The sequence below is a fragment of the Rattus norvegicus genome, chromosome 7 (assembly GCF_021556685.1).
Source record: "Rattus norvegicus strain SHRSP/BbbUtx chromosome 7, alternate assembly SHRSP_T2T, whole genome shotgun sequence".
Lineage (NCBI taxonomy): Eukaryota > Metazoa > Chordata > Mammalia > Rodentia > Muridae > Rattus > Rattus norvegicus.
In genome coordinates this window covers 68,204,235-68,229,605 of record NC_141540.1, presented here as the reverse complement: position 1 = coordinate 68,229,605, position 25,371 = coordinate 68,204,235, and the positions used below count along the sequence as shown (strand labels likewise).

The window sequence follows — 25,371 nt, the reverse complement described above, 5'->3', positions numbered from 1 at the left end:
CTGGAGTCAGCAGGAGGGACCAGTGGGAACACTAGAAGCACTGGCTATACTTCTCTCAGGGAAGTGAAGATCAGCTAAGACCCACAACCGTTACACGGCTAGCTGTAACCAGCAAGCCAAGTCTGTCTCTGTCATTCTGTGGGGTCCTATTTATACCCTCCAAACATCACATGTCCTCCACGTGCCTTGCCTCAGCACATGCATCCAATCAGCCTAAGTTCTTGGAGAGGCAAGAAACTGCAGCACACCACCAGAAGGTTTTTGGTGTGTGTCTCTCTATGGAGTTCCAAAGAGAGACGAATGCAGCTCAACTACACAATGTAAGGTGGACCAAAATAAATGGGTATCGTTAGCAAAGAATCCTTCATCACGTGCCCTTTCACGAGTTTGCTTTAGCAGAACATTCTCTCTCCTGTGTGTGCTTTGGCGAAACATTCCTTCACGAGTCTGCCTGAGCCTTTCTCCTGTGTCCACTTTAACGAAATGTTCCTTCATGTGTTTGCCCCAGCAAAACACCATCCAACTGACTTTCCAAAGAACCCTTAAGTTTCCACTTCATGCCTCTGTCGTCAGAGTGCTGGGATTAGAAGCATGTGCTAGCATATCTGGCTCAATTTCTTTTTCTTTTGACAATTAATTAATTAATTTATGCATTTTATGTATTTATGCATTTTATGTATTTGAGTACTCTGCACAAATGACTGCACTCCAGAGGAGGTTATTGGGTTCCATTATAAAAGGTTATGAAACTCCATGTGGGCGCTGGGAATTGAACTCAGGAACTCTGGATGAACAGCCACTGCTCTTAACCACTGAGCCATCTCTCCAGCCCCTCAATTTCCTTTGGAACAGAAATAATAGATGGGGAGGCAGGTTAAATGCTTTCAAAACAAATTACAAATCCGTTTTGTCATCTTCCCACCACCAGGGTCCAAGGACCTCTTAATTACGTGATGGTGGCTGGCTAAATACACAATCAACAGTCAAGGGCAGACAGAGGCAATGGGACCAGGACGGTGGCTTGGGGCAGGAAGGGTGCTGAAACCGTTCAGCTGTGTCACTTGCTTTTCTCTGTTTTTAGAGCAATCAGTGTAATTGTTTGGTCAGATCTTGGTGCCGCCCTCCTGTGCCCTCCACTGGCTTCTTCCCATTATAGCATAAAGTAGTCAAACAGCTATTTGAGACTCGCTTCCCTCCTCACTGTTAATCCTCTGACCTTATCATTTTCTCCCATAGAATAGCATCTACCACCCGACAGAATTGTTTCCCTTACTCTCTGTTGCAGTACAGATCTGGAATATTCTCCTCAGGTTCATCTCCTTGTTTCTGTTTTGTTTTGTTTATTTGTTTTTCTGGGGGCACTGCTTTTGGGGATATGGAAGGTTTAGAATGTGGGACCTTAGGTAGGGGAGGGAAGTCACACAAGGCAAGCCTTTCTAAGCCTCTAGTTCTGGCTCCTCTCTGCTTCCCCATCTGCCACTGTGTGAACAGCCCGCCACCACACGCTTCTACCCTGCCGCGCCTTCCCTGCCTTCATGAGGAAATTAAATCTTTCCTTCTCTTATGTTGTTGTTACGATTCAGTCACATTTTGCCAAAGTGCACTGTGTCTCTTTTCCTACCGCATCCTCACACTTTGTGAGTTCTTCAAGAGTGGACTTTTTTGTTGGGTAACTGTAAAATTCCCGATTCCTCAAAACATAACGAGAACCTAATAAATTCTTGGTCAAATAATCAAATCAAAGTCTTCTACCTTCTCCGGCAGAGGCTTTGCAAACCTTCCTGGTCTGGTCTCCTTTTTGGAGCAGATGTCAAGAACTTCCTCACATTTCCTCTGAGTTCACAGTCTCAGGCCTGAGGACTCCATCTGTCCTCACCCTCCTGTGGCTTGACAGGTTCTCTGCTAATCCCTGCAGCCTCAGAATCTTTCTAGGCACTTGAACTCAAGAGATCGCCACAATAGCCACAGAAATCCTTCTAGCTATTGGGTGATAGTTCATTGATCATTAAGGGGCCCCTTCACCAAGAACACCTCCAACCCCTGGGTCACTTTTGTAACTGTCAGAAAAAGCTCTTCAGTCTTATTCCGGCTGGGTAGCCTGTCAGAGGCCTCCCGGCATTCCTCCTCAGTTTGACGCCCCACCCCCACCCTACATCCTGGCTTACCTTCATCTGACCTAGAACCTATCTGTGAGACTCTTCTGTATCGGGCATTGGCACCCTGGGATGCTTTCTTCCTTTCTGCCATGCTTTTGTGGTTGTTGTTCTTTTGACTGCTGCCTCTTCTTCCTGGGCTGCTCTTCCCCACACCCTGCAGTTCTGTTCCGTCCTAAGACTGCAACCCTTAATACAGTTCCTCATGCTGTGGTGAATTATTGCTACTTCACAACTATAATCTTGCTACTGCTCTGGATTAGGATCTAATTATCTTGTATGCAGGATATCCGATATGTGACCCCAAAGGGGTCATGGCCCACAGGTTGAGAACCAGTGCCCTTCTATTCCCATGGGGAAATGCCTTCTTTGTCCACTCGGAGCACAGCGCTTCCCACTGCCCACTGCACCGATGCTGCTACCCTTCCCAGCACAAGCCTACAGACTGGAAACTACCCTGTGCATTAGTTTATCCTGTCTGTTCTGTCTCCGTTTTGAACCTTAGTTCTGTGATGAAACGGGACTTCTTTCTTAGTTTCTACCTTCCGCTCATATTTGCAACCTTGTATGCAGGCAGACACACAGTGGACGGAACCCAAGTAGCAGCTGAACATCTGAGTGAATGAACAAAGGTTGGCCTTGGGCGAGCCAACATCGTTCCTCTTTGTGTCTCCACCCACCTTGCCTTCAGATGACTTTTTTTTTTCCAGCTTAAAGAAAAATCAGGGCTAAGTTCTCTATGAGGAGGGCTTTTGTTTACCTCTTTGTATTAAAATTCTAAGTTCTCTTTTTATCGCCTATACATATTAATAATTTTAATTGTGTTACAACACAATTAAAACACCATTTATGACTCTCCAAATGCCTGCTTTTTCCAGGAGATTCCTAAGGATCCTTTGGGATGGTTGGTTTTGAAAACCACAGTGCTGGTCGCCAAGACACCACATCAAGTTCAGTTTACATCAATGGACATATATAATCTTCTATGCTAACTCAGGTGAAAGGTATGCCTCCCACTTGAGGGGGGCTCTTAAGACACGCACCGGGATGTCTGTCTGCAGTCGTTGACTCTCAGGGCCGAGGGGAAGAGAATGGCTACGCCAAAGACTTCAAGAGAGGTAAGATTCCAAGAAGACAGACAAGGCAGGGAAGAGGGAAGGAGGAGATGGTCAAAAAGGAGAATGAAGTTCTTCCTGATCTCTGGGGGAGTCCACCATATGAAGCCAGACCCTTTTCCACATACTCTGACATGGGAAGGAAGGAAGGAAGGGAGGAAGGGAGGAATGAATAGGGGATGCACATTAGGGTGGGTGCATAGATGTGCATGTGTGCGGAGGGCAATGGACACTCCTAAGGGGTCACTCCTCAGGAGTCACCATGGTTTTGACACTCAGTCTTACTTGCAGCTCACCAGTTAGCTTAGCTGACTAGCCAGCAAGCCCCAGGATACCGGGCTCTACCTCCTTAGCTCTGAGATAAAAATAGAGGTTCTGGGGATTGAACTTGGGCATGGGGTCTCATGCTAACACAGCACAAACTCTACCAAGTGAGTGGCCTCCTCAGCCACACACTCTGACCTCTTCATTCATAGACCGGGAACCCAGAGTTCACACTGGACATTGTCCACATAGACTCCTTCCCACAGCCTCCCTTTCTCCTAAGTTATGACCTTTCTCTACAAAGAGGGGCAGGAAAATTGTTTGTGTCCCCAAGTTGATTTCCTTAAAAGGTCTTCAAAGTCATTTAAAAAGGACACGCTCCCTTCTGGAGGAACTGAAGGACAGGCCCCCTTTGGGGATGGCATCATCTGGACAGTCGCCTAGGGATCTCCAGTGACACGCACCAATGAGTCACATTCTTCCGCTAACCTCTCGACATTGCCTTGGACATCTCTCTTCCCTTGAGGATCCTTCTTCCTGGATGTGCATCCCTCTTGGCAGAGCCCACTGTGGTGAGCTACAGCACACCAGGCTCGGGGAGTCAGTGGTTTGGAAGGCACATTGCAATCCTCACGTGGACTAGCTGTGTGAACTTGGGAAAAGTCCCTGAGATGCCTGAGCGTGGTTCTTTCAGCTGGGTACTTGGTAGGATTAGTTGCAAGGGCTACATGCTAATATGCCCTTTATGAAGGACAGCTTGCTAATGAGGCATGCGGTGGGGCTGTTAAGGTCACAAGAACCTCATTCGCTTCTCAATATAGAGGTGGAATTAAACAACCGGCCACCGGAGGCAGCACATACCCATAGAGACACCATCTTGCTAAGCAACCAAACTGCTCCCCAACTTAAGCCCTTTCTGCTGACAATCAAAGATGTACATGGCTGCGTGCACCTTTATCCAAACAGGTCCAGGGCTCAGTAGGATACCAAAGATCTAAGGGGGAATTGCTGGATTGGTTTCATGGAAGCCCACTGCCTCTCCAGGAGGGAGGAGAAAGTTCTCACAGCAGTCCTAGCCCTCACAGTCTCTTCTCACCGCACTGGGTGGGCTTGAATGGGTGGCGGTGAGGAGAAGCATCATCCTGATCTCAGGCTCACGCTGCTACCCCCCTAGAACAGAGTCTTAACACTGGTTCACATCCTACAAGGCCCAGTAGGAGACACCACCCCAGGCTAGAAGCCCAAGTGTCAGCGGTGGCTCTCAGAGCTTGGCAATACTCCACTTAAGCAATACTGGAATCTGTCTTGGCTCTCCCCTGACTGCCCCCACCACCCTCGATCTTCTTAGGCCTTTCTGGAAAAAACAACGTGGGACTGGCAGCCACCTCATGCTTCCTTTTTTTCTGCTAGCCATCTGTATTTCCAAAGGCAAAGGAAGTTGCGGAAATGGAGGCTGCTTCCTGCCCCTGGTGTGGTGCTAGCGGGACCCTGTTCATCCCCTCATTGCCCGCTCGGCTCTGTGTGTGTGCACGTGGGTGTACATGCACACTCACACAAAATTCGGTATTTAAGTCTTAGTATTATTTTTCAAGTGTTATCTTTGAAGAGCCTTCCCCCCCCCCCTGGCTTCAAAGTGTTACAGAAAATTCTCAGATGCCTCGTAAGCTCGCAAGTGGGTGGGAACTTGGCCTGCTGGAGAGATGGGGCCAGTCAGGAACACTGAGTCTGAGGTAAGCTTAAGGAGAACCAGCTCTTATCAGAGCTGTGGGAGATAGGTCCCTAGGAAGAGTCTGAGGGAAGCAAGAAGTATCTGGTATTTGCAAGGAATCTTAGGGTCTAGTCTTTATGCTTTGGCCAGGTTCAAATTCTTTGTTACAGGCTCAACGGTGCATGGCAGGATTGATTGGCCGTCAAATTTGTGTGTGTGTGTGTGTGTGTGTGTGTGTGTGTGTGTGTGCGCGCGTGCATGTGTGTCTGTATGCAGGCCTGTGATAGTTTAACTCAGTGGCTTCCTAAATTCTTGTGTTTACAGCAACTTTGAATGGATATTAAGTTACATGACCCCTGGTAAGGTCAACGTGAGGTCTTCTGAACAGATCCGCCCTTTCTAACTTTGGTCCTTTAAGTATCTTTATATTATTAGTCAAACGTCTGTAAGTGTTAAGCCGTTATGCATTTGATGCATCTCTGCTGGATCCAGGCACAAACGCCAAGTGTTGGCCATCCGAAAATGATTCATCTTTGGTCAGAAGCTGTGAGAAGACAACAGTGTCATCTATGCAAATGTGACCACCTATCAGGCCCTCAAACCTGTGCTAGGTTCAAAGCCAGGAGGTAGACAGAGTCACCATCTCAGCCACAGAAAGGGGAGCCTCCTGTCTCTCAGGGAGAGCTTTCCATAATGGGTTCAAGGTCTGGTCCTAGGAAATCCCCCAGGTGGCAGAGCTGACCCAGGAGCCCTGGGAAAATTCCCGCTGTCCTGTCACCCATTAGCACGTTTGAAACTGACCATACCCGGGGCTTGGGGAGCAATAACCGTATCTTTTTGCCTAAAGCTTGGTTCTCAACCTTCCTAACATTGACTGTCTAATACAGTTCTCCATGTTGTGGTGAACCCCCTGACCCTTGGCCATGACATTTTTTTTTGCTACTTCATAACTGTAATTTTGCTACAGTTATGAATCATGATGTAAATATCTGATATGCAGGATTCTGACACATGACCCCTGTGGAAGGGTGGTTTGACGCCCACCAAGGGGTGGTGGCCCTCAGGGTGCTGCCCTACAGGCTTGCCCCTCTCCCACCAGCTTGCATATAAGAGACAGAGGCAACACAAGGGGCTGGAGAGAGGGCTTGGTGTGTAAGCTGCTTGTTTCTTGTGCTCATTAGTTTTTGTCACCTTCACACAAAGTTACCTGGGAGAGAAAACCTTAAAGGTAGAATCACCCCATCTAATCAGCAAATGGGCATGTCTCTAGGGCATTTTCATTAATTATTGATGTGGGAGGGCCCAGCCCACTGTGGGTGGGGCCATCCCTAGGCAGGTGGTCCCGGGTTGTATAAGAAAGCGAGCTGTGAGGAGTCAGTCATTAAGCAGCACCCTGGATGGCTTCTGCTTCAGGCCCTGCCTCCAGGTCCTGACTCTTCCTGATGGACTCTAATGGGAAGATGATAGAACAAACCATTTCCTCCCCGAGTTGTCTTTGTTGCTGTTTTATCCCAGCAACAGAAAAGCAAACTGGGATACAAGCTTGACGACCTGATAGGTGGTGGGTAGGTGGACATGTGGTTTCCTGGAGCTCACTCGACCGCCAGTGTGGCCAAAGGCAAGCTTTAGGTTCAGTGAGAGAACCACTTCCTCAAGGTGAGGCGGAGCATGGGCGAAGACAAGACACGCACCTCTAACTTCCACAGGAAAGAGTGCACATGGGCTGTGTGCACACACATAGCCATGCATGTGCACAGACAGACGGACACAAAGACACACAGACACACACACATTCAGACACACACATACACACACCACACACACACCACACACATTCAGACACACACACACACACACACACACACACACACACACACACACACACACGGGGGAAACAGAGCTGGGTTTCAATACTGGCTTATCTATAGTCTCTTGAGAACTTGACTGGATTAGAGGAAAGATATTATGCTTTGGGATCAGTGGGGTCAAGCCAACTCTGGTATAAACAAGCACATATTAAATCAGCCTTTTTTATTATATATAACACAGACAGCCATCAGTGTTTTTGTTCCATCTGATGCTGCCTGGCTTGTTAAAAATGCTTACCTTGTACTCTCGCACACTAACTGGTTTCACAATCTATGAATGGCTCCCTGTTCACAGTGAGTTCTGGGTAAGGAAACAAATTCTTCAGAAGCGTCCAAACCAGAGGCTAAGGCTTCGAGCAGATAACACAGTAGGTACTCATTCCTCATGTTTGCTGAGAATCTGTCTGCCGGGGCCTAGGCTCTCTCTGGGAAGGCCGTTTCCTGACTCACAGCCCCAGGGCGAGTAGCAGAAAGGACTACAGGGCAGATGGAAACGCTTAGAATCTACTTTTGAAAACTAGAATCGAGTCTGTGTAAGCAGAGCCGGGCTATTTCAGGACATACCATTCAGAATGACTCTTAGGGAAATTCCAGATTTGGAAATTATTTCTGATTCACTGCTTTCTTGGTGTGCATTAGCACTTGCTAAGAGAGCCTCATATTCTAATCAATAACATTAACTCTCCCCACAGACCCGAATCATAGATCCTTACTTTTATGAACGCACCGATGGAAAGTGATTTTAGGTTTCACTGGGACCATTCATTCTGCAACAGATACAAACTTCACTGACACTGGCCTTTTATGTATGAGATCACGTCAATATATTCAACAAAATCCGATGACCAAAGCTGACTACACAGCCACAAATGGTAGGGAGAAAAATTACAGGAGACTTCTAGTTACAGGGAAGTCTTCCTACGAAGGCTTATGTCTCCATGCCAGCCCTCAGAACCCTCACAGAGCCTCTCTCCATCTGCCATCAGGGCACTTACATCATGGAGCATAAAGTCCTGAGGCTCTGGGGGAAGCCACACTTAGGACTGCACCACATAGTACACCTTTCAAGACCTTCCATGCAAGGGTCTTGGATTGATAAGACCATACAGGCAGAGCCCAAGCGCCTCAGAGAGCGTGTTGGTCCTTTCCTACACCTTCTGCTGGATCTTAAAGGACCATGAATGCTTTGGATAAGTCTACCCATAGGCAACTTCTGTTTTAACAGACAAGATGGTTCCTATGCTAGGATGCAGACATGTGTAAGTGAGACAGACAGACAGCCTCTGGATTCCAAACCACTCTCACACACAGGGAAGAGGCATGGATCTGGGTGAAGGTCCTTGTCCTCCGTGGTGGGAAGAACAAACCCTCCTGGCTCATGTATCAAGATGAGCAAATACTACAGAAGACAGGATGCAGAGATGACATCCGGTTACATTTCTGCTATCACCTCACTCCCAACACTAACTCCCTGGTTATTACACAAGTAGACTTGGGGTACCCTGAGTTTGTTCCAGGCGATGCTGTGTGTGTGTGTGTGTGTGTGTGTGTGTGTGTGTATGCATGTATACATAAGTCTGTATGGTTTATACATATATGTACATAATTTAAGGGTTGCCTTAAATTCCTAATTTTCCCTCTTCCCACTTCCTGTTTTACCGGCGTGCTACCACACCCAGCTCCAGGCATGCTCTTGAAGGGTACATCTTGTCCTCCATTTTCTTCCTTTATCTTTCTGCCTTCCGTCCGTTGAGGGGTGAGTAGCTTTCCTTTGTTATAATGTCCTTTCTGCGGTGACAGAGGCTTGAGTGCTACCAGGTAAGGCGAGCATGCTCAGAGCCAGCTGTTCTCCCCCTGTGGGTCACGACCCCTCTGTGAGTTGAATGGCCGCTTCGGAGAGATGAAATATCAGACATTCTGCATATCAGATATTTACACTGTGACTTATAACAGTAGGGAATTTACAGTTATGAAGTAGCAAAATAATTTTACGGTCGGGGGAGGGCGTTCACCACAACACGAGGAAAGCTACATTAAAGGGTTGCAGCGTCAGGAAGGTTGAGAACTGCTGCTCTGAGCCCTCTCAACACATGAGTGCATCTTTCGCTACAGCAGTGAAAATCAGATAATCGTGCCTTCAAAATAGTCCCTCTTAACCACTTTCGAGTTACGCCAGGAAGATCTGCGTCTTCAGCAGGGGCGGGCACAAGACCTTGCCTTCACTCTGCATAAGTCTCGGGCTTGTCTCCAGTTAAGGACAGGACACTGTGATAGGGCAAGTTCTTTTAGGGTCTAGACCTGGGTGGATGTTAGCTAGCCCTCTGGGTGGGTGCCCAGCGTGAGCTCAGCTCCCAGGGGTTTTAAATCAGTACTCTTCCCTGCTGATTCTGAAGATACTCCTAGGTCACATCGGGTTGGTGCTTCAGGATCTGTTATCTTGAAAACAGCAACATCAATCTCGCACTCTGAAGCTGCCTGTGCACCGAGTATGGCAACAGCCTCAATCGCTGATGAGAGTGGAATATCAGACCTGGGGTGTGTGGAGGATGTGAGAAAAACGCTTTCTTGTCAGGCGGGGAATCCCTAAGAGTCATAGGGTGTGCCTTTCTCTGGAATTTCCTCACAATAGGAGCTTACTGATGGCTTGAGATTGGTTCTTTCTTCTCAGTACACAGCCGGTTGGGTAGTATTTCTTCCCTGCCTGCGCTTTCTTTCTTCACAGAGGAACAGCGCTCTTAAGGGAGAAAATGTAAATAATGCACATTCATCCCACCTTTCGAATGGCTTTTATGGTTCCTCCGGGAGTGTGACTCTAGGCTATTGTGAGTTCAGTGGTCACTCTGTGCACACTCTGCTTCTATACCTCCCACACGTTAGTTACGAGAGACTACTGCCAGCAACCATGTCTAGCTGACACACTCCAATCTAACTGTGTGCAACCCTGAAATAATTACACACTGGCTGCGAAGGGACTAGCTCGGCCCAATGAATCTCCTGTCTGTACTCTGGGTCCTTTGAAGAGTCCCCAAGAAGCAGTAGTCAATAAAGGCTTAATAATGCCTAGCACAGCAGGGGATTTGCAGGGTTCTTGTGTCCACCAGGCTGGGTCTATGTCCTCCATGCTGATTATTAAAACATTTTGAATATCACCTCTGGCTTCTGAGTTCCCCAAACCCACATTCTGCATTAACCCCTTTGGCCCCTGCTTGTGCTGTTTCTTCGCAAACAATATCCATTCTGGTAGCATTAGTCCCTTGAGACCCTGTCCTCATCTAGGTCTTTAGATTCTAACACAGCCTTCTGCACAAAGTTACTCCCAAACCCAATCTCCTCTCCCCACAACAACTGCTTCCTACTACTGCACTGGTCCTGAATTTAGACCTTTGTCAATGACCTCTACATTTCTCCACAAGGACCAAGAAGAGAGTGCAGGCCCGAAGAATCCTATAGGATAAAAAGCACACAGAGAATGACCCAGCAGCCCAAAGACCCATATGTGATGGTTTGCATATGCTCAACCCAGGGAGTGGCTCTATTATAGGACATGGCCCTATTGGAATAGGTGTGGCCCTATTGGAGTAGGTGTGGCCCTATTGGAGTAGGTGTGGCCTGTTGGAGTAGGTGTGGCCCTGTTGGAGTAGGTGTGGCCTTGTTGGAGTAGGTGTGGCCCTGTTGGAGTAGGTGTGGCCTTGTGGGAGTAGGTGTGTCACTGTGGGTATGGGCTTTAAGACCCTCATCCTAGCTGCCTGGAAGTCAGTATTCTGCTAGCAGCCTTCAGATGAAGATGTAGAACTCTCAGCTCCTCCTGCACCATGCCTGCCTGGATGCTTCATGCTTCTGCCTTGATGATAATGGACTGAACCTCTGAACCTGTAAGCCAGCCCCAATTAAATGTTGTCCTTATAAGACTTGCCTTGGTCATGGTGCCTGTTCACAACAGTAAAACCCTAACTAAGACACCATAGTAAAGATAGGCCTAACTAGTTATTTCACATCCAGTGTTTAACTACTTCAGGGTTGCACACAGTTAAATCAGAGTGTCTCAGCTAGACGTTGTTGTTGTTGGTAGTCTCATGTAACTAACATGTAGGTGGTATCATGCCAGGAGGAGGTTGGTTGATATGAGAGTCAGGGCAGCATTGGCAGCCTCTCTCTCATACAGTACATGCCACCTCAGCAGTGCTGGACCTATCTCTTCACCTGCCTGCCCTGGGGTAGAGCACCGGGGCAAAGCTGTCCAGCTTACCCTAGCTTTGCTTCAGACCCTTGCATCTCTCAGCTGCCTGCACTTCTATTTTGCTTTCTAGCTTCTCGTTACTTCAGGAAACAAATGTTTGAATGCATTCTGGATAATAAGCCCCTGGTTACTTCTACTAATGCTGTATAGCTTACACACACACACACACACACACACACACACACACACACACACACACACGCGCGCACACACACACACACACACCTGTACACACAAATGCACAGACATACACACTCATACACTCATACATGTATGTACACTCATAAACATATACACACATGCACACACATGCTCAGACATACATACTCATACACACATGTATGCTCATACACATACATGTACACTCACATGCATGTATACATACATGTTCACACACATGCGCAGACACTCACACATACACACATGTTCACACACACATGCATGCTCACACTCACTCATACATGTACACTCACACACATGTCTAATGATTATTGAATTAGATATCCTTGCAGCACTCAGGAGCCAGGAGTTTTGCCAGGCACCTGGCATACAAAGTCACAATGTAACCATGGCTTGATTCTCTAATTAGCCTCCGATCACAAATGGAGGGACCTCCCTGGAGTACACTGGTGAGATTTGTAAAAGCCACACAGGTGAGAACTGAGTCAGCAAGGCAGTCTGGCTTTACCACATTCATAATGTCATGCTTCACACCCAGCAGGTATATAGCATAGGTCTGCAAAATATAAAAGGAGGGTCCCCAGGAGTTCAGTGGTCCCTGATCTGTCTACCTCAACAGAAAATTTTGAAGGCCTGCCTGTGACATTTCCCAAGGCTCCCGGAAGAGTTGAAGCTGTGTGAGTCCCGTGTGTTATACACCCCAGCCTGCATTCATGGAGGACGAGCAGCCCACCCATTCTAAGTGAGCGTGTGGGACAGGGAGGATAAAAGCTGTGACTCCTAGGAGGTTCTTTGGAGAAGAAAGGCTGTAAGCAGCCTGGCTTCATTAGGCGTGAAGACGGTCCAGTTAAACGAGCGGAGAGGTGAGGGTATGTGTGAGTGTGCACGTGGGCGCTCCATCGAGAGGGACAAGGCTGCTTGGGCATCCCTTTTCTTTCTCTTCCCAGAGGCCTGACAAAGCCTGTCTGTTTTTGCCTAGCCACCATTTGTAAAGACCTCGAGCTTCCCCTGGCTTCCCGCAAGGGGCAGGAGTGGGAGCCATTCATCACTGTCAGGAGATGTGCTGCCCAAGGCAGGGATGGCTCTCCTCCCTGCTGCTCCTGCAGCAAGAGCTGCAGATCTTGAAAAGATGCAGAACATGCACATTGCAAAGACTGTTCATCACCATGGCTCTGTGAGCCGGGGAGAGGCCACTCTCCGAATGGTGCTGACCCAGTCTCCCTATGGCTCCAGCCCCCCTTTCCTGCCTGGGGCTTGGAACAGGAAGCCTTTGAGGGGCTCAGTCTAGGTCCCAGACCATCCTCATACCCGAAAATCTACTGAGGTTTGGGGTAAAAGTTCTCTGAGGCAGTGGCCAAGTCTTCACCCCATCTCCGCAGAGTGGAGATTTTGCTCTGTGTTCTGCGGCCAGACTGCTGCTAAGCCAGCCCGTAATAATCGTTAAACTATGAAAACACAAGTTGCTGGGAGGAAATGAATACCAGCTTTCACTAGGGAAAGGCCTGCTTTCTTCTGAAGTAATTATAAAATTAAAATGTGATATTTCTCTGGTGAGTCTCAAAAGCTTCCCAGGGCGGTCCACAGCACAACAGAAATGTCAGGATTTGCAACAGAGTGGGACTGAGAAATCCTTCTGCGCCCCAAAAACGCCAGTCAGAGACATCCGCGAATGAATTCCAAAGATTGGGTTAAGAGTGATTAAGAGCAAAGAGAAGGAAAAGTAGAGACTTTGGATTTTTCAATGACTCTGTAAAACTCAAGAGTCGAGCCACTAGAAAATGCAGACTTTCTAAGTAAGACTAATACTGCCGAGCTAATTAGACCCACAGGCATGACCGACATATAAATTCAAGCCCCAGAGAAGGGTGCTGTCCCTTTAAGAGCTGCCTGGGGATCAGTGGGCAAGCTAATGAGAAGTGTCAGTAATGCAACTTTATGAGGTGGCCTGAGGGAGGCGGGAGCCTGGGGTTCCTGTAACAGGGCTTCTGGCTTGACTCAATAAATCAATTTGTATTAAATGTGGGTGCCACTCTGGAGTTGGCCGCAAGCCCTTCTCATCTCTCTACTCCTCTGCTATGATCTACCTGGATGTATTGACAGAGGGCACAGAGGAAAGATAATACCCTCGGAACTCCGCCCCGGCAGCCCCCCACACACACTCTGGGCTGCCTCCAATGGGTCTCTCTTTCCAGAAAGTGTTTGGATTATTGGTAAAAGCCCAAGGCTATGGGGCTGGGTCTTTTCATTACTGAGCTGGGCTCCAGGCTGTGGACTGTGAATAAAGGTCACCCTGAAAAGGAACTGAAAGGCTTGGGACTGAACTTACTTTTTAATCAGATCCCCAGGATCTGAGCTACTTCCCAAGAAGTAAAAGAAAAGGCGAGAAGGAAGGCAGCAACATCTGGCAGCAACCTAGGGAGTGGTAGGGGGAGGCTGTGCTTCTGCGCTGAAAGGGAGGATAGAAGACTAGGGGGACAATGGAGGGAGGCTGGGAGGGTGCTTCTGTACAGATTGGGGAGGGTGGCATAGGGAGTAGTAGGGGGAGACTGGGAGGGTGCTTCTGCACAGAATGGGGGGAGGGAGGAAGCTATTTGGGTAGATGAGGTGGGCTTCCCTTCATGGTCAGCAGCATGTATTTTTTTTTCTTTCTGCCCAGCAAGGGGACAGCTGGAAATGAGGTAGATATTCCTAAATGCCATGACAGAAGTCCCTAGGCATTTGGAAGGTGGAGCAAAGCCCATGCCCCAGCTACCTCATTAAGGCCATGACTTCCCTTTGTTTTTCCCTACTAAATGTCTGTCTGTCCATCTGTCCGTCCATCTATCTAGCTATCTCTCATCTATAAGTCTAATCTAATATCTATTAATCTAATCCAATCTATTTAGAGATAGGATCTCATCTATCCCAGCCTGGCCTTAAGTCCACTATATGGCTGAGGAGGATCTTGAATTTCTAATCCTCCTGCATCCACCTGCTAAGTGCTGGGATTATGGACATGTGCCACCATGCCCCATTTTTATTGTGCCAGAGATGAAACCCAGGGTCTCATACACTGTAGGCAAGTCCTTAGCATCCCTAGCTCCCTGCTCACCCTTCGCTGTGGGATGCTCAGCTACAACTTCTGCCACAGCCTGACCAGACTCATGCTCGCCCATCATCCAGACCACAGTTCACCTGAAATGAATGCTCTAACTTGCACCATCTAATCCAGTAGCCACTAGCTGGGTGTGGCTACTGAGCAAGTGACATGTGGGCAGTGAGACTTGGTGAATTAATTTTTAATTTTATTTAATTTTTAACTAACTGAAATTTAAGTGGCCACATGTGGCTGCTGGATATTATGTTCGAGAGCATAGGAAAAAATGGAGAGGTTCCCTTCGCTTTTATTGAGGCAGGGAATGCTGAACCGAGAAAATGAAGGCTGATTTCATTGGCTTCCCGGTGGAAAAATCCCAATTTGCTCATAGCTTTAAGGAAACAGAGGAGGGGGAAATTACACTGACACATCATTAACTTAGAATCATTAGATGTTTAAGGACTGCAAGAGATGAAAATAAAAGGTCAAGATCTCTGGGTTCTGCTTCTCCCAGAAGCTCAAAAACCAGAACAATGCTTACCCAAGCCCCCTCTAGACACCGAGAGAAGCATTTTACAAATAAGGGACTTTGGCAGAGCAAAAAATATCAAAATGTCTATCACCCAAAGCAATAAACCATGTGATCCCATGTTGTCAGCACATCATCCACCCACTGCCCCCTCAACGGGGCCATCGTGAACATGACAGGTAGAGAGGCTTGGCTTGAACGAAGAAGTCTGGTGTGCACTGCTTATACCCACCACCATCTGGAAGAAACCTCACATTTGCATGATGGACTTTTCTTCATTGACCCTTGCCCTCTCTACAAATCCCATCAGCCCAGAGCAGCTGCTGGAGAATCTGGCTTGAAGCCAGGGGTGAAGTCACAGCCTCCTCCCACACCAATGCCATCTTGGGCTCAGCACCCCATGTGGCTGGATGAAGGGCAAGGAGAACACTGATCCCTACATGAGAAAAGTGAAGTCGCCAGCAGTCCCCGGAGCAGGGACCCGGTGCCACAAAGCCAGCTGTGAGAAACTGTTGTTTCAAGTCGGTAACAAAGATGCTTGCCAGCAAATTACAGTCTAAGACAGCTCAGAGTGCTGCGGGCTGGGCCACGGAGCTCTCGAGCTGACAGGATGCCAGCTACGCCAGCTACAGCGAGCATCCCGCAAGAGCAGCTCCACACAAAGGGCCAGGGAGGAGGGGCACCAGCCTGGGGATTCTGGCACCCAGACCAATGACACAAGGCACAGAAGGTGAGAGCTGAGTGGGTGATGGGGAGGGCGGGGAGCAAGGAAAGGCCACACCAGGGGCCAACTCAGAGCGCCCCTCCCCTCTTAGACAAAGGCTTTGTAAATAAATCAAGCCACTGAGCGAACCATCAGAGGAGATGGGGCAGTGGGGGGGGGGGGGAGTCAGGGAAGCAACCAATTTCATTAAGAAATTGGCCCTGGTGACAATAACCTTTTGTCCTCTAAACAATCTGGGCCTCCCCAGCTGCTCCACAGTCCCCGAGAAAGTATGAGGGTGGGAGAGAAAGGGTCCCTATCAGGAAGGAACAGTTTCATCTTTAATTATGAGACAAGGCTTCCCAGAGCTGACACCCTCTCCCACACTTCCTCCCTGCTGCACACACACCGCAGAATGCCAGCACGGTGCTCCCCTAATGAGAGGCGTCAATTTCCCTATGCACAGGTTCTTTGGAGATACTGCCGAACACACACACACACACACACACACACACACACACACACACACACACACACACACACACACACAGTTTCCTATGCACAGACTCTGGGTGAAAAGTCGGAGGCATCCAGTTTTAATTTGGCTAATGGTCCATGGGGTCCACATTAGGAGGGAAGAAAGTCACTGCCTTGCATTTTCTAAGATACAATGTTTCATCCTCAGGTCCATAAAGGACTGCTGAGGAGACACCCGTGTGAAGGGAGCTCCTCTGCTTACATTTCTAGCAGAGCTCAAAACTGAATGGAGATGCCTGTGGGTCATGAGACCCCTTTGGGCGGGTCCGACGACCCTTTCACAGGGGTCACAGATCAGATCTCTCCACTACAATTCATGAAAGTAGCAATTAAGGTTATGAAGTAGCAACGAAAATAATTTTATGGCCACGGCAGGAGGAACAGTATTAAAGGGTTCAGCCTTAAGAAGGTAGAGAGCCACTGCCCACTGCCTGCTGCCCTAGGGAAGAGCTGGCTGGCCTATGACATACAAGGAGTCCTGAAATAAGATGGAGATACTCGAGCTCCAGTCCACGTGCTCAACAGATGATGAAACAAGGGGGACTCAATACTCCGTCATCAGCAAGCAGTACAGAAGACAGTTGTGCACACTTAAAATGACACATCTCAGGGCTGGAGAGATGGCTCAGTGATTAGAGCACTGGCTGCTCTTGCAGAGGTCCTGAGTTCAATTCCCAGCAACCACATGGTGGCTCACAACCATCTGTAAATGAGATCAGTGCCCTCTTCTGGTGTGTCTGAAGACAGCTATAGTGTACTTATATATAATAAGTAAATAAATCTTTAAAAAAATAAAGTACGATGACACATCTCGGGCCACATCCCACCCTTTCCTCATACTAGTCTGGTAATGACGAACAAGTTAACCTTTCTGCCTCTGTCTCTTCGCCTGTAGGATGTACTGAGTATGTCGGCTACTTTAACAGCAAGCATCTGAGGAATTAGATAAAGCTCTCGTCACAGGGCTTGGTCCTTAGCTCTTCCAGTAACTCAGCCAGCTGTTACTCTCATGACTAATAGAGGAAGTGAAAACCCTCCACAACTAGGAATTTCCTGCAAGGATTGAACAGCGTAGGAGAGTGTGGGCCTTTTGTTAGCCATTTTAGAGGAAAAGAGTTCATGGCCCAAGTTACTCCCAAAGCCAAGAAACACAAGGCAAGGGGAGGTAAGGAACAATTTGCATCCTGGAGCAGGATACACTCCCATAGCTCGGCCTGTCCACTTGCAGCTAACACCACCCACCTAGTAGTCGTTTAAGGTTTTACCGGGAAAAGAAACAGGCTGCAAATCCTCTGACCCTTCTCGTGAATTAGTGCTGCAACCTTTCTCCTGTATAGGCAACTGGGAAAGGGAGCAGACACCATGCTTTGGAATGACTCCCTGGGGCCTGGGGACGTAGCTCAGTTGGTAGTGTGTTTATGTAGCATGCACAAAGCCCTAGCTTCGGGCCTGCAAAATCAGGTGTGATGGCGCACGCCTACAAACCCAGCACTTGGGAGGAATGGACGGGAAGGATCAGAAGTCTAGCCCTGGTGTAGGACTGTACTAAACTCCCCCTAAATCTGTGGCTCGTGAAGGAGCACTTCCTAAGGACTCACAAGGCCTCGGCTTCCATCTCTGGCTGTACACATAGCAAGCTCCAGGCTGGCTTAGGCTGTGAGAGACCCTTACGACATCCACCCCCTCACCCCCCACCCCCACCAAATAAACAATTAAACGTGCTACACAAAACAAAACCAAAACAACCATTAGAGCACTGAAAACACTTTGAAGTGCAGCTTGTTCTGGTTGGGTCAGAAATGGGATCTACACAGGCTGCATGTGTGCCGTGTAAACGGGTTTTTGAACTTCCCAAGTTCCTCTCACAAAGATTCAAATGGCTTTCCTCCTCCCGTTTTCAAGTGAAAAAAAGGAAGAACAGGTAGGAAACACACAACAGCCTACCTAAATCCTGATCACACCCTAGCCTGAAAGTCAACAGCCACACGGGGAATTACCCTGGAGACAAAGCAAATCCTGCCTGCCCGAAGCCATTCTCAGTCACGGCTGCTCAATTATTTAGTGTCTTCGGTGACCTCCCACGCAATTAAAAGCAGCTCCTTGGCTCTGTGTATAGCGGCCAGGCTCACACATACAGGGGATGGGGATGGAAGAGAAGGCGGTTCTCTGAAACCTGTCTAACAAGAGGGCCCACCCACCCACTGCTATGTGAAGTGCATATGAAGACGGATATAATCCACTTCCTGAACTTACTTTTAAAAAATTACAAAATGAGGGCACTTTAGCCTTGTTAAAGGGAAAGATATAGGAGCCATGCAAAAGGAAAAAGTTTCGAGAGACTGAAAAGGGAACATAAAACCCCCTAACCTCATCACACAGTTTAAGTGAACAATTACAGCCTTTGAAGGCATCTTGTCTATTAAGTCGATGATTCCTGTCCCCCAAAGTCCTTTCCAAAGCCAGTGAGAAACGGCCATGCCGCCTCTCCACCCCGAGTGAAGGGAATACACCAGGTATCTGCCACAAAGACATCCTCCTTAGGGCAACGTGGTATTGATTCCTGGGCTTCCGCCCTACTCTCACCCTAGATTAGAGGATAAGCAGACAGCCTCATCTCAATCTCAAAGATGATCTCCGTCCCATCCTTCTCATTGACCATTGGCCCACTGACCTGCCCCTCATCCTCCTTCACCCTGGGATACCTGCTGCCCTGTGACAAGCACTGGTCTGGGTGCTGGGTACCCACTGCCTGAGCAGACATTTAAAGAGGCCATTGACTGCTCTGACTCAACGCCTTGCATGCAAACCTGAGTCCCTTTTGCTTCCTGTCTGTCTCCACTCTTACCGTTTTCTGCTTGCACCCTTATATCTACACCAGGAGCCCTCGCAGTTTATCTATGTCTATAGAAATCTGGCTATGCCGCTCTTCCTCTGGGTACCCGACTCTGCTTTCTGAAGTCAGTCTATCCCACACTTCCCTTACTATAACCTACGGAGGACATCCCTCTCATTTAACTGTCCCTGGGAATGCACGAGAGCGGCTTATGTCGTCCCACAGGAGGAAGTCTAAATTGCTACCTTCCCGTGTCTCTGTCAACCTCCGTCTGTTCTCATTATCCCGAGTTGGGATTATGCCCTACCTTATCATCTCAGATGCAGTCTTCTTTCTTGTGCTCACAGTTGCACGCATGCCTCCACCTTCTTGCTGTATTTCCGAACTCCAGGGTACATACTTATATCTAAACTCCTCCATGTGCTATCAAACCGTCTTCGCCCTGACTTTCTACTTGATCTTTAGCGAGGAGTGCTCATTTTCCAGACTGGACACGAGTGTATCAGAAGACTTCAGAACAATGACTCTAGGACTTAAAAACTCACAGCTGTTAAATACCACAAGCCCTACCTGACAATCTACCCCCATCGTGGGTTTGAAGAGGCACTCCATAATGCACAGTACCCTGGGGCACTGTGAAGGTAGCCAGAGTGCTGAAACAAGGAGGTGCATCCATTTTGAATAATGATTTATAGAGATGGATGGCGAGCAGACGTTGACTCACTGATTTTGTCTGAGAGGACGAAGAGTAGACTGGGCTTGGGACCTGCTTCTCCACTTAGCCAAAGGCAAAAATAAAACACCAAAGGACAACCAGGAGTCTTTCAGACCAAGCTATGTCTTCCTTGGGTAGTTGAACTTGTCCCTACATGACACTATGAGTCCCAGACCCTCAGGCATGATGTCATCCTCACGGTGATCTGGGCTGTGTTATCCCTTACGGTCAATGGAGAGGAGATAATACACTCGCTGCCTTGGTTGGCGACGGTGAAGGGAGAACAAGCTGCCTCAATCTTCTGCTGTCCCTCAGGTTGGCAAGAGGCTCCCTCACTAGGATCTCAGGTGGAAGAGCCCATCATGTACCCTCATTGCAACCTGCCGGGCGGTGGTTTCCCACCCCAACCCTGTTTCATGTAACTCGACCAACCCTGCCCATTATTCAGGCAGAAAGAAGAAGGTCTTAGTCAACACCGGTCAGCTCTAGACCATGGTCTTGGTGCTTGTATAGGTGTGTCTGGAGGACAAGGCCCCCCATGTCAAGCGTTCTTACTTCATTCTGGATGTGATAAGAAATATATCCAAGCGGCCTGTGGGTTGTGTAAGCGTGGATTCAATAATTCCCAGATGGAAAATACAGTTTTTAAAGCACGTGTAGTGAAAATGCCCAGATGCTTTTTCCTGTCATAATCTCTTAAATGGTAAATACCAACCACGTGCATAGCATTTACCTGGGGTTGAGCAATGAAATGTAAAGGGAAGCTATGCATAGACTGAGTGCAAGCACTGTGCCATTTCTATGGGGTGTGTGACTAGTCCCAGACTTTAGACCCTTGTAGAGGATCCTGGAGCTAACTAACCTCTTATAGTTACAGAGGGGCACCTGTAAAGAAAATGTCTCACCTCCCGCAGGCTTCACAGTGAGTCTTCAGAGATGATACCTTTTGATACTTTACCCATGGGGGCATGAGGGGGGAATAGGCTCTCGGGATAGTTTATCCATCTCGTTCATTCAGAGACTCATGAATTGGAATTCAAACTCAAGTCAGCATGGCTCACTAAGTCACATTCTCTTGTGCCCTTTTCGCTCTTGGATCACCCTGTTCTAAAAACGTGTGTGTGTGTGTGTGTGTGTGTGTGTGTGTGTGTGTGTGTGTGTATGTGTGTGTGTGTGCACGCGCATGCATACACATACACATATCCTCCAAATGACTGTGTCATGTGAGTCTAGAACGAAGTCCGGTTCACGGCACTAGGTGTCCCTGAGCATCGTCTTGGAAAGGTGGAGGCAAAGTCACACAGGTAATCTGAGCACTGGTCCTATGTGGCTGTGGACTCTCATCCTTCACTGTGAGCCCAGGTCCCTGGCTGTGTTTGTGCTGGCGATTTTTACACGGTGCAGTGGTACCCAGGCATGGTGAAGTTCGTTCTTACCAGCCTGTCATGTTAAAGTCCCGGTACAGCATCTTCTTCCCGAGTTCTTTCCTCTGTACTCTCCTTGGAAACTCCAAGTGTGTGAACTCATTTCCCAGCAAGTGAGGCTGCATGAACGCCTAATAGCAGAAAGAAAAAAAAAAGAAAAGAGAGATAAAAGACAGAAAGGAAAAAGCCACAGACAGATTTTAGAAGACAAAAATAAAACGAGTATGTTCTGCAAATTGAGACAAGCCTCACTTCAGAAATGGGAAAAACTGTCTTCTGTTTTGAAGGAAGTAAATACAATTTGGAACTTAAACGCTAACAGAGGGCAAGGGAATAAAAACACTGCCTGTGGCTTGATAAGTTAATTGTAATCAAAGGCGTGCGTTTGATGTATTAATTGTAATCAAAGGAGCACACAACTGATGGCTTAGGGATGAGAACGGGCTTTTTCAAAGTCCAGATTGTAGTTCAAACTCAAGATGGTTTTACTTTCTGGAAGGCACGTGGGCCAGACTGAAGGCCAGCAAGGTCACCCTGACTCCTCCCTAGCTCTCTTGGCTCTCTTCTAGCGGAATAGAGCTCCCTATGGACTTGCCTTTGAAAACCACAAGAGTGTCTCCAGAACATACAAGAACCAGATCCCTCACAGCAGTACTAGACACACAGACAGGAGCCTTCTACTGGACCCATTTCTCCTTCAGTTTGCTCTGCAGGTTTTTTCCCCCTAGATTATCTTACACACACACACACACACACACACACACACACACACACACACACACACACACACACACCCTGCCCCAACAGATGGCTTCTATTTCCTGTAAATCTCTGTTCATATTACAAAAGTCTCCAACACAAAGTCATATCCAGGGTTGTTTTGAAAGAACAGCCTCACTATTACAGTTAAGATGTAAACCTGGCTATCCAAGAGATGGACTGGTCACATTTCAACTTCCCTGCTGAAGCCACAGACTCTCATGCCATGTCGCACACCATGCCCAACTCTTGTGTGAGAGATTGGCTCTCCTGATCAAAGGAGAAGACAGAGTCCACCATGCCCAGCCACTGTAGGGAGGCAAGGGATGGCTGCCCTCCTCAGTTAACTGGAACAAGTTCAGTTTCTTTTATCAGAAATGCTTACCGCACGAAGTGTTTGGGGAGGAAGTGAGGGGCACAACTGGGTTGCTTCCAGACACATCATGTGAAACCTTAGGGATAGGACCCAAGTTTATATGAAATTCATTTATGTTACAGAAACGCCTTATACACATAGTCTGAGAGCCGTTTCATACAGTGAGACAAGCTCACTGGGAAGGAAGAAAACTAACATGTAATGGAGCAGGTTCCTGCTAAAATCCGGTGAGCTCTGCATCCTGAATTTTGTGATCTTAATGAGTTCTTTAATCTCTTGAGCCTTGGTTTCATTGTCTTTAAAGTGACAATATTACTGGCATTTTCATAATTAGATATCTTTAGTGCTGTCATGGTTGTCTTTGCTCATGGGAAACAACGAGGGCTGGAGAGATGGTTAAGTAGGTAAAGTACTGGCTGCACAGACCTGAGGCTCCAAGTTCAAGTCCCCAAACCCATGTAGAACGGGGCATGGTCATGTTTGCCACGCCAGCTCTCCACTGTAAGATGGGGGGCCAAGAGACAGGAGAATCCTTGGAAGCTCGGAGCCCAGTCAAAACCACTGGTGAGCAAGAGTCCCTGCCTCAAACAGGGTAGAAGGTAAGGACTGACATCTGCCCTCTGATCTCCACACATTCGCTATGGTGTGCGTACACATGCGTGCACACACACACACACACACAGACACACACACACAAACACACACACAGAGACAGAGAGAGAGACACAGAGACAGAGACAAAGAGACAGAGTAAGGTGACCTTTAATTCCATTTAATGATCATTATGTTCAGTGGTTTCTGAGATCTCTTTATGTCCTTCTGAATCTTAGGGCAGGAGGCATCACTACTTCATTTGTTGGCCCCAGAACCAAAGTGAGTATATACAGAATTTCAACACAGAGACAGCAGTGCTTAAAACTAATACAAAGCGCTGCGTGACTATGCCAGTGATGTGCCCAAGCAGCAGCCATGGCCAAAGAGTGGTTAGAGTTTTGTTTCTCCTTTGCATTGATCCACTGGTGCTGGAGGCAGAGGCAGGCAGATCTCTCTGAGTTTGAGGCTAGCCTGGTCTACAGAGTGAGTTTCAGGACAGCCAGGACTACATGGAGAAACCCTGTCTTAAAATCAAAACAACACTCCCCCCAACCCAATAAAAACAAACAAACAAACAAACAAACAAACAAACATACACAGAAAGTGCAGAGCTGAAGTTTAGGGAGTCATATGCAGTGGCATCTCTCACATAACCTCATCCTCTTCCCGAAGTGCGAGGCTGTACCAGCATGGAGGTCTGGTTCATTTCCTATCTCTGGGTGGGACTGACTGATTTAGGGGTTACATTCACTTTATAGAAGTACTTCACCTTCCTTATCTCACTCAACCATTCCGCAAAGCCTGTCATATGAACACAACTTAAAAAACAAGGAAACAGGGTAGGAGATATGGCTCAGCAGCTAAAAGCAGTTGTTGCTCTTGTACGAGGACCTCGGTTTGGTTCCCAGTCCTACAAAAAGCCTCACAATCACCCATAACTCCAATTCCAGGGAAGTGGATGCCCTTTTCTGACCTTTGCATGTACCATGTACCATGCAGGCACGCATACATACTACATATGGGCAGAAAGCTCATACCCAGAAAATAAAAGAAATGAATCTCTTTAAAAATTCACTTCCAAACATTTAAAAACCAATCAAAACAAACAAGCAACAAACCAAAATGAACCAAAACTCAAAGAAACAGGCCTAGGAAGGTTAAGGCACCAAATCCAAATTCATCAGCTAGGACTGGGTGGCTCTGGGCCTGAGATAAGTACCCTGCTCAAAACTCCCACTCACCCCCGCATGTTTACACAGACAATGAGAGGGCCCCGAAAGGCCTGTTAGCATCTGCTCTTAGATCATGCTGTCTAAAACAGCAGTTAGGAATAAATACAACACAGATCTTCACGTAGGACGGTTGCAAGGATGTATCTGACAGTCTCACAGCGAAAAACAAGACAAAAATCACTTAATACAAAGCAAAGTAGTATGAATTCGCGGATGCCATGATGCACTTGATTTAACTGTACAGAGCGGGTTATTATAAAAACAGGTATGTTCCGGGCATTGACGAACGACACAGATCTTTAATCCCTGCACCTGGGAGGCAAAGGTAGGTGGATCTCTGAGTTGGAGGCCAGCCTGGTCTATAGAGAGAATTCCAGAAGCAAAGATCCTCAGAAAATAAAAACAAAAAAGGAGCAAAAAGAAAAGAAGTAGATATAGGTGAGTGCAGAGGCTTAGGTTGTAACAATGTATGTATGTGTTTATTAGGTGTATTGTAACAATGTATGCATGTGTTTGTTTATTAGGTGTGTTGTAACAATGTATGTATGTATGTATTTATGTATGTATGTATGTATATGCTTATGCCAAGGCTCAGGTGTGTGTAACAATGTATGTATGTGTTTATGCAGAGGCTTAGGTGTGCTGTAACAATGTATGGATAGGTTTATGAAAACGGTTATGTGCTGTGGTTTGTGTGTGTCTCCTCGGTCTCATATGCTGTTAGCACTTCGAGGAACAGGCTTCTGGGAGGTATTTCAGGACATTAAGGTTCTGCAACCATGCCCAGTTGCTGCTGTCATACTGGGGGTTCAGGGGTGGTGGTGGTGGATTTGAACACTTTTCCCTCCTGCTTTCTGCCATGTGAGGAGGTAGGGAAAAGGCTTATAACCCATGACCTTGACCTTGGGTTTCGAAGGATTGGGAGGGGAAAAAATCTGTTCTTTATAAATTATCCACTCAGTAGTACTCTGTTACAGTGGCACAAAATCCGCAACACGGTGTCTATCCAGAAACTCCACACAATGAGTATTAACAACAGGCAGGACAGATCCAAAGCACATTTGTCAG

At 47.6% G+C, this 25,371-nt stretch overlaps 1 protein-coding gene and 1 long non-coding RNA gene across 3 annotated transcripts in view; one reads left to right on the top strand and one right to left on the bottom strand.

Annotated features, from left to right (window-relative positions):
- The window catches only part of Ppm1h (protein phosphatase, Mg2+/Mn2+ dependent, 1H), a 264,454-nt gene that overhangs the window by 46,787 nt on the left and 192,296 nt on the right, over positions 1-25,371 (bottom strand). For both annotated transcript variants that reach the window (XM_087557298.1, NM_001271079.2), the window contains exon 6: positions 21,355-21,473. In XM_087557298.1, the coding sequence (XP_087413424.1) occupies positions 21,355-21,473 (119 nt within the window). The remainder of the gene's footprint in view (positions 1-21,354; positions 21,474-25,371) is intronic.
- Positions 15,512-17,167, top strand: LOC134479883 (uncharacterized). Its single transcript, XR_015624727.1, has 2 exons — positions 15,512-15,860; positions 16,519-17,167. It is a non-coding gene; the product is annotated as an uncharacterized LOC134479883 (long non-coding RNA).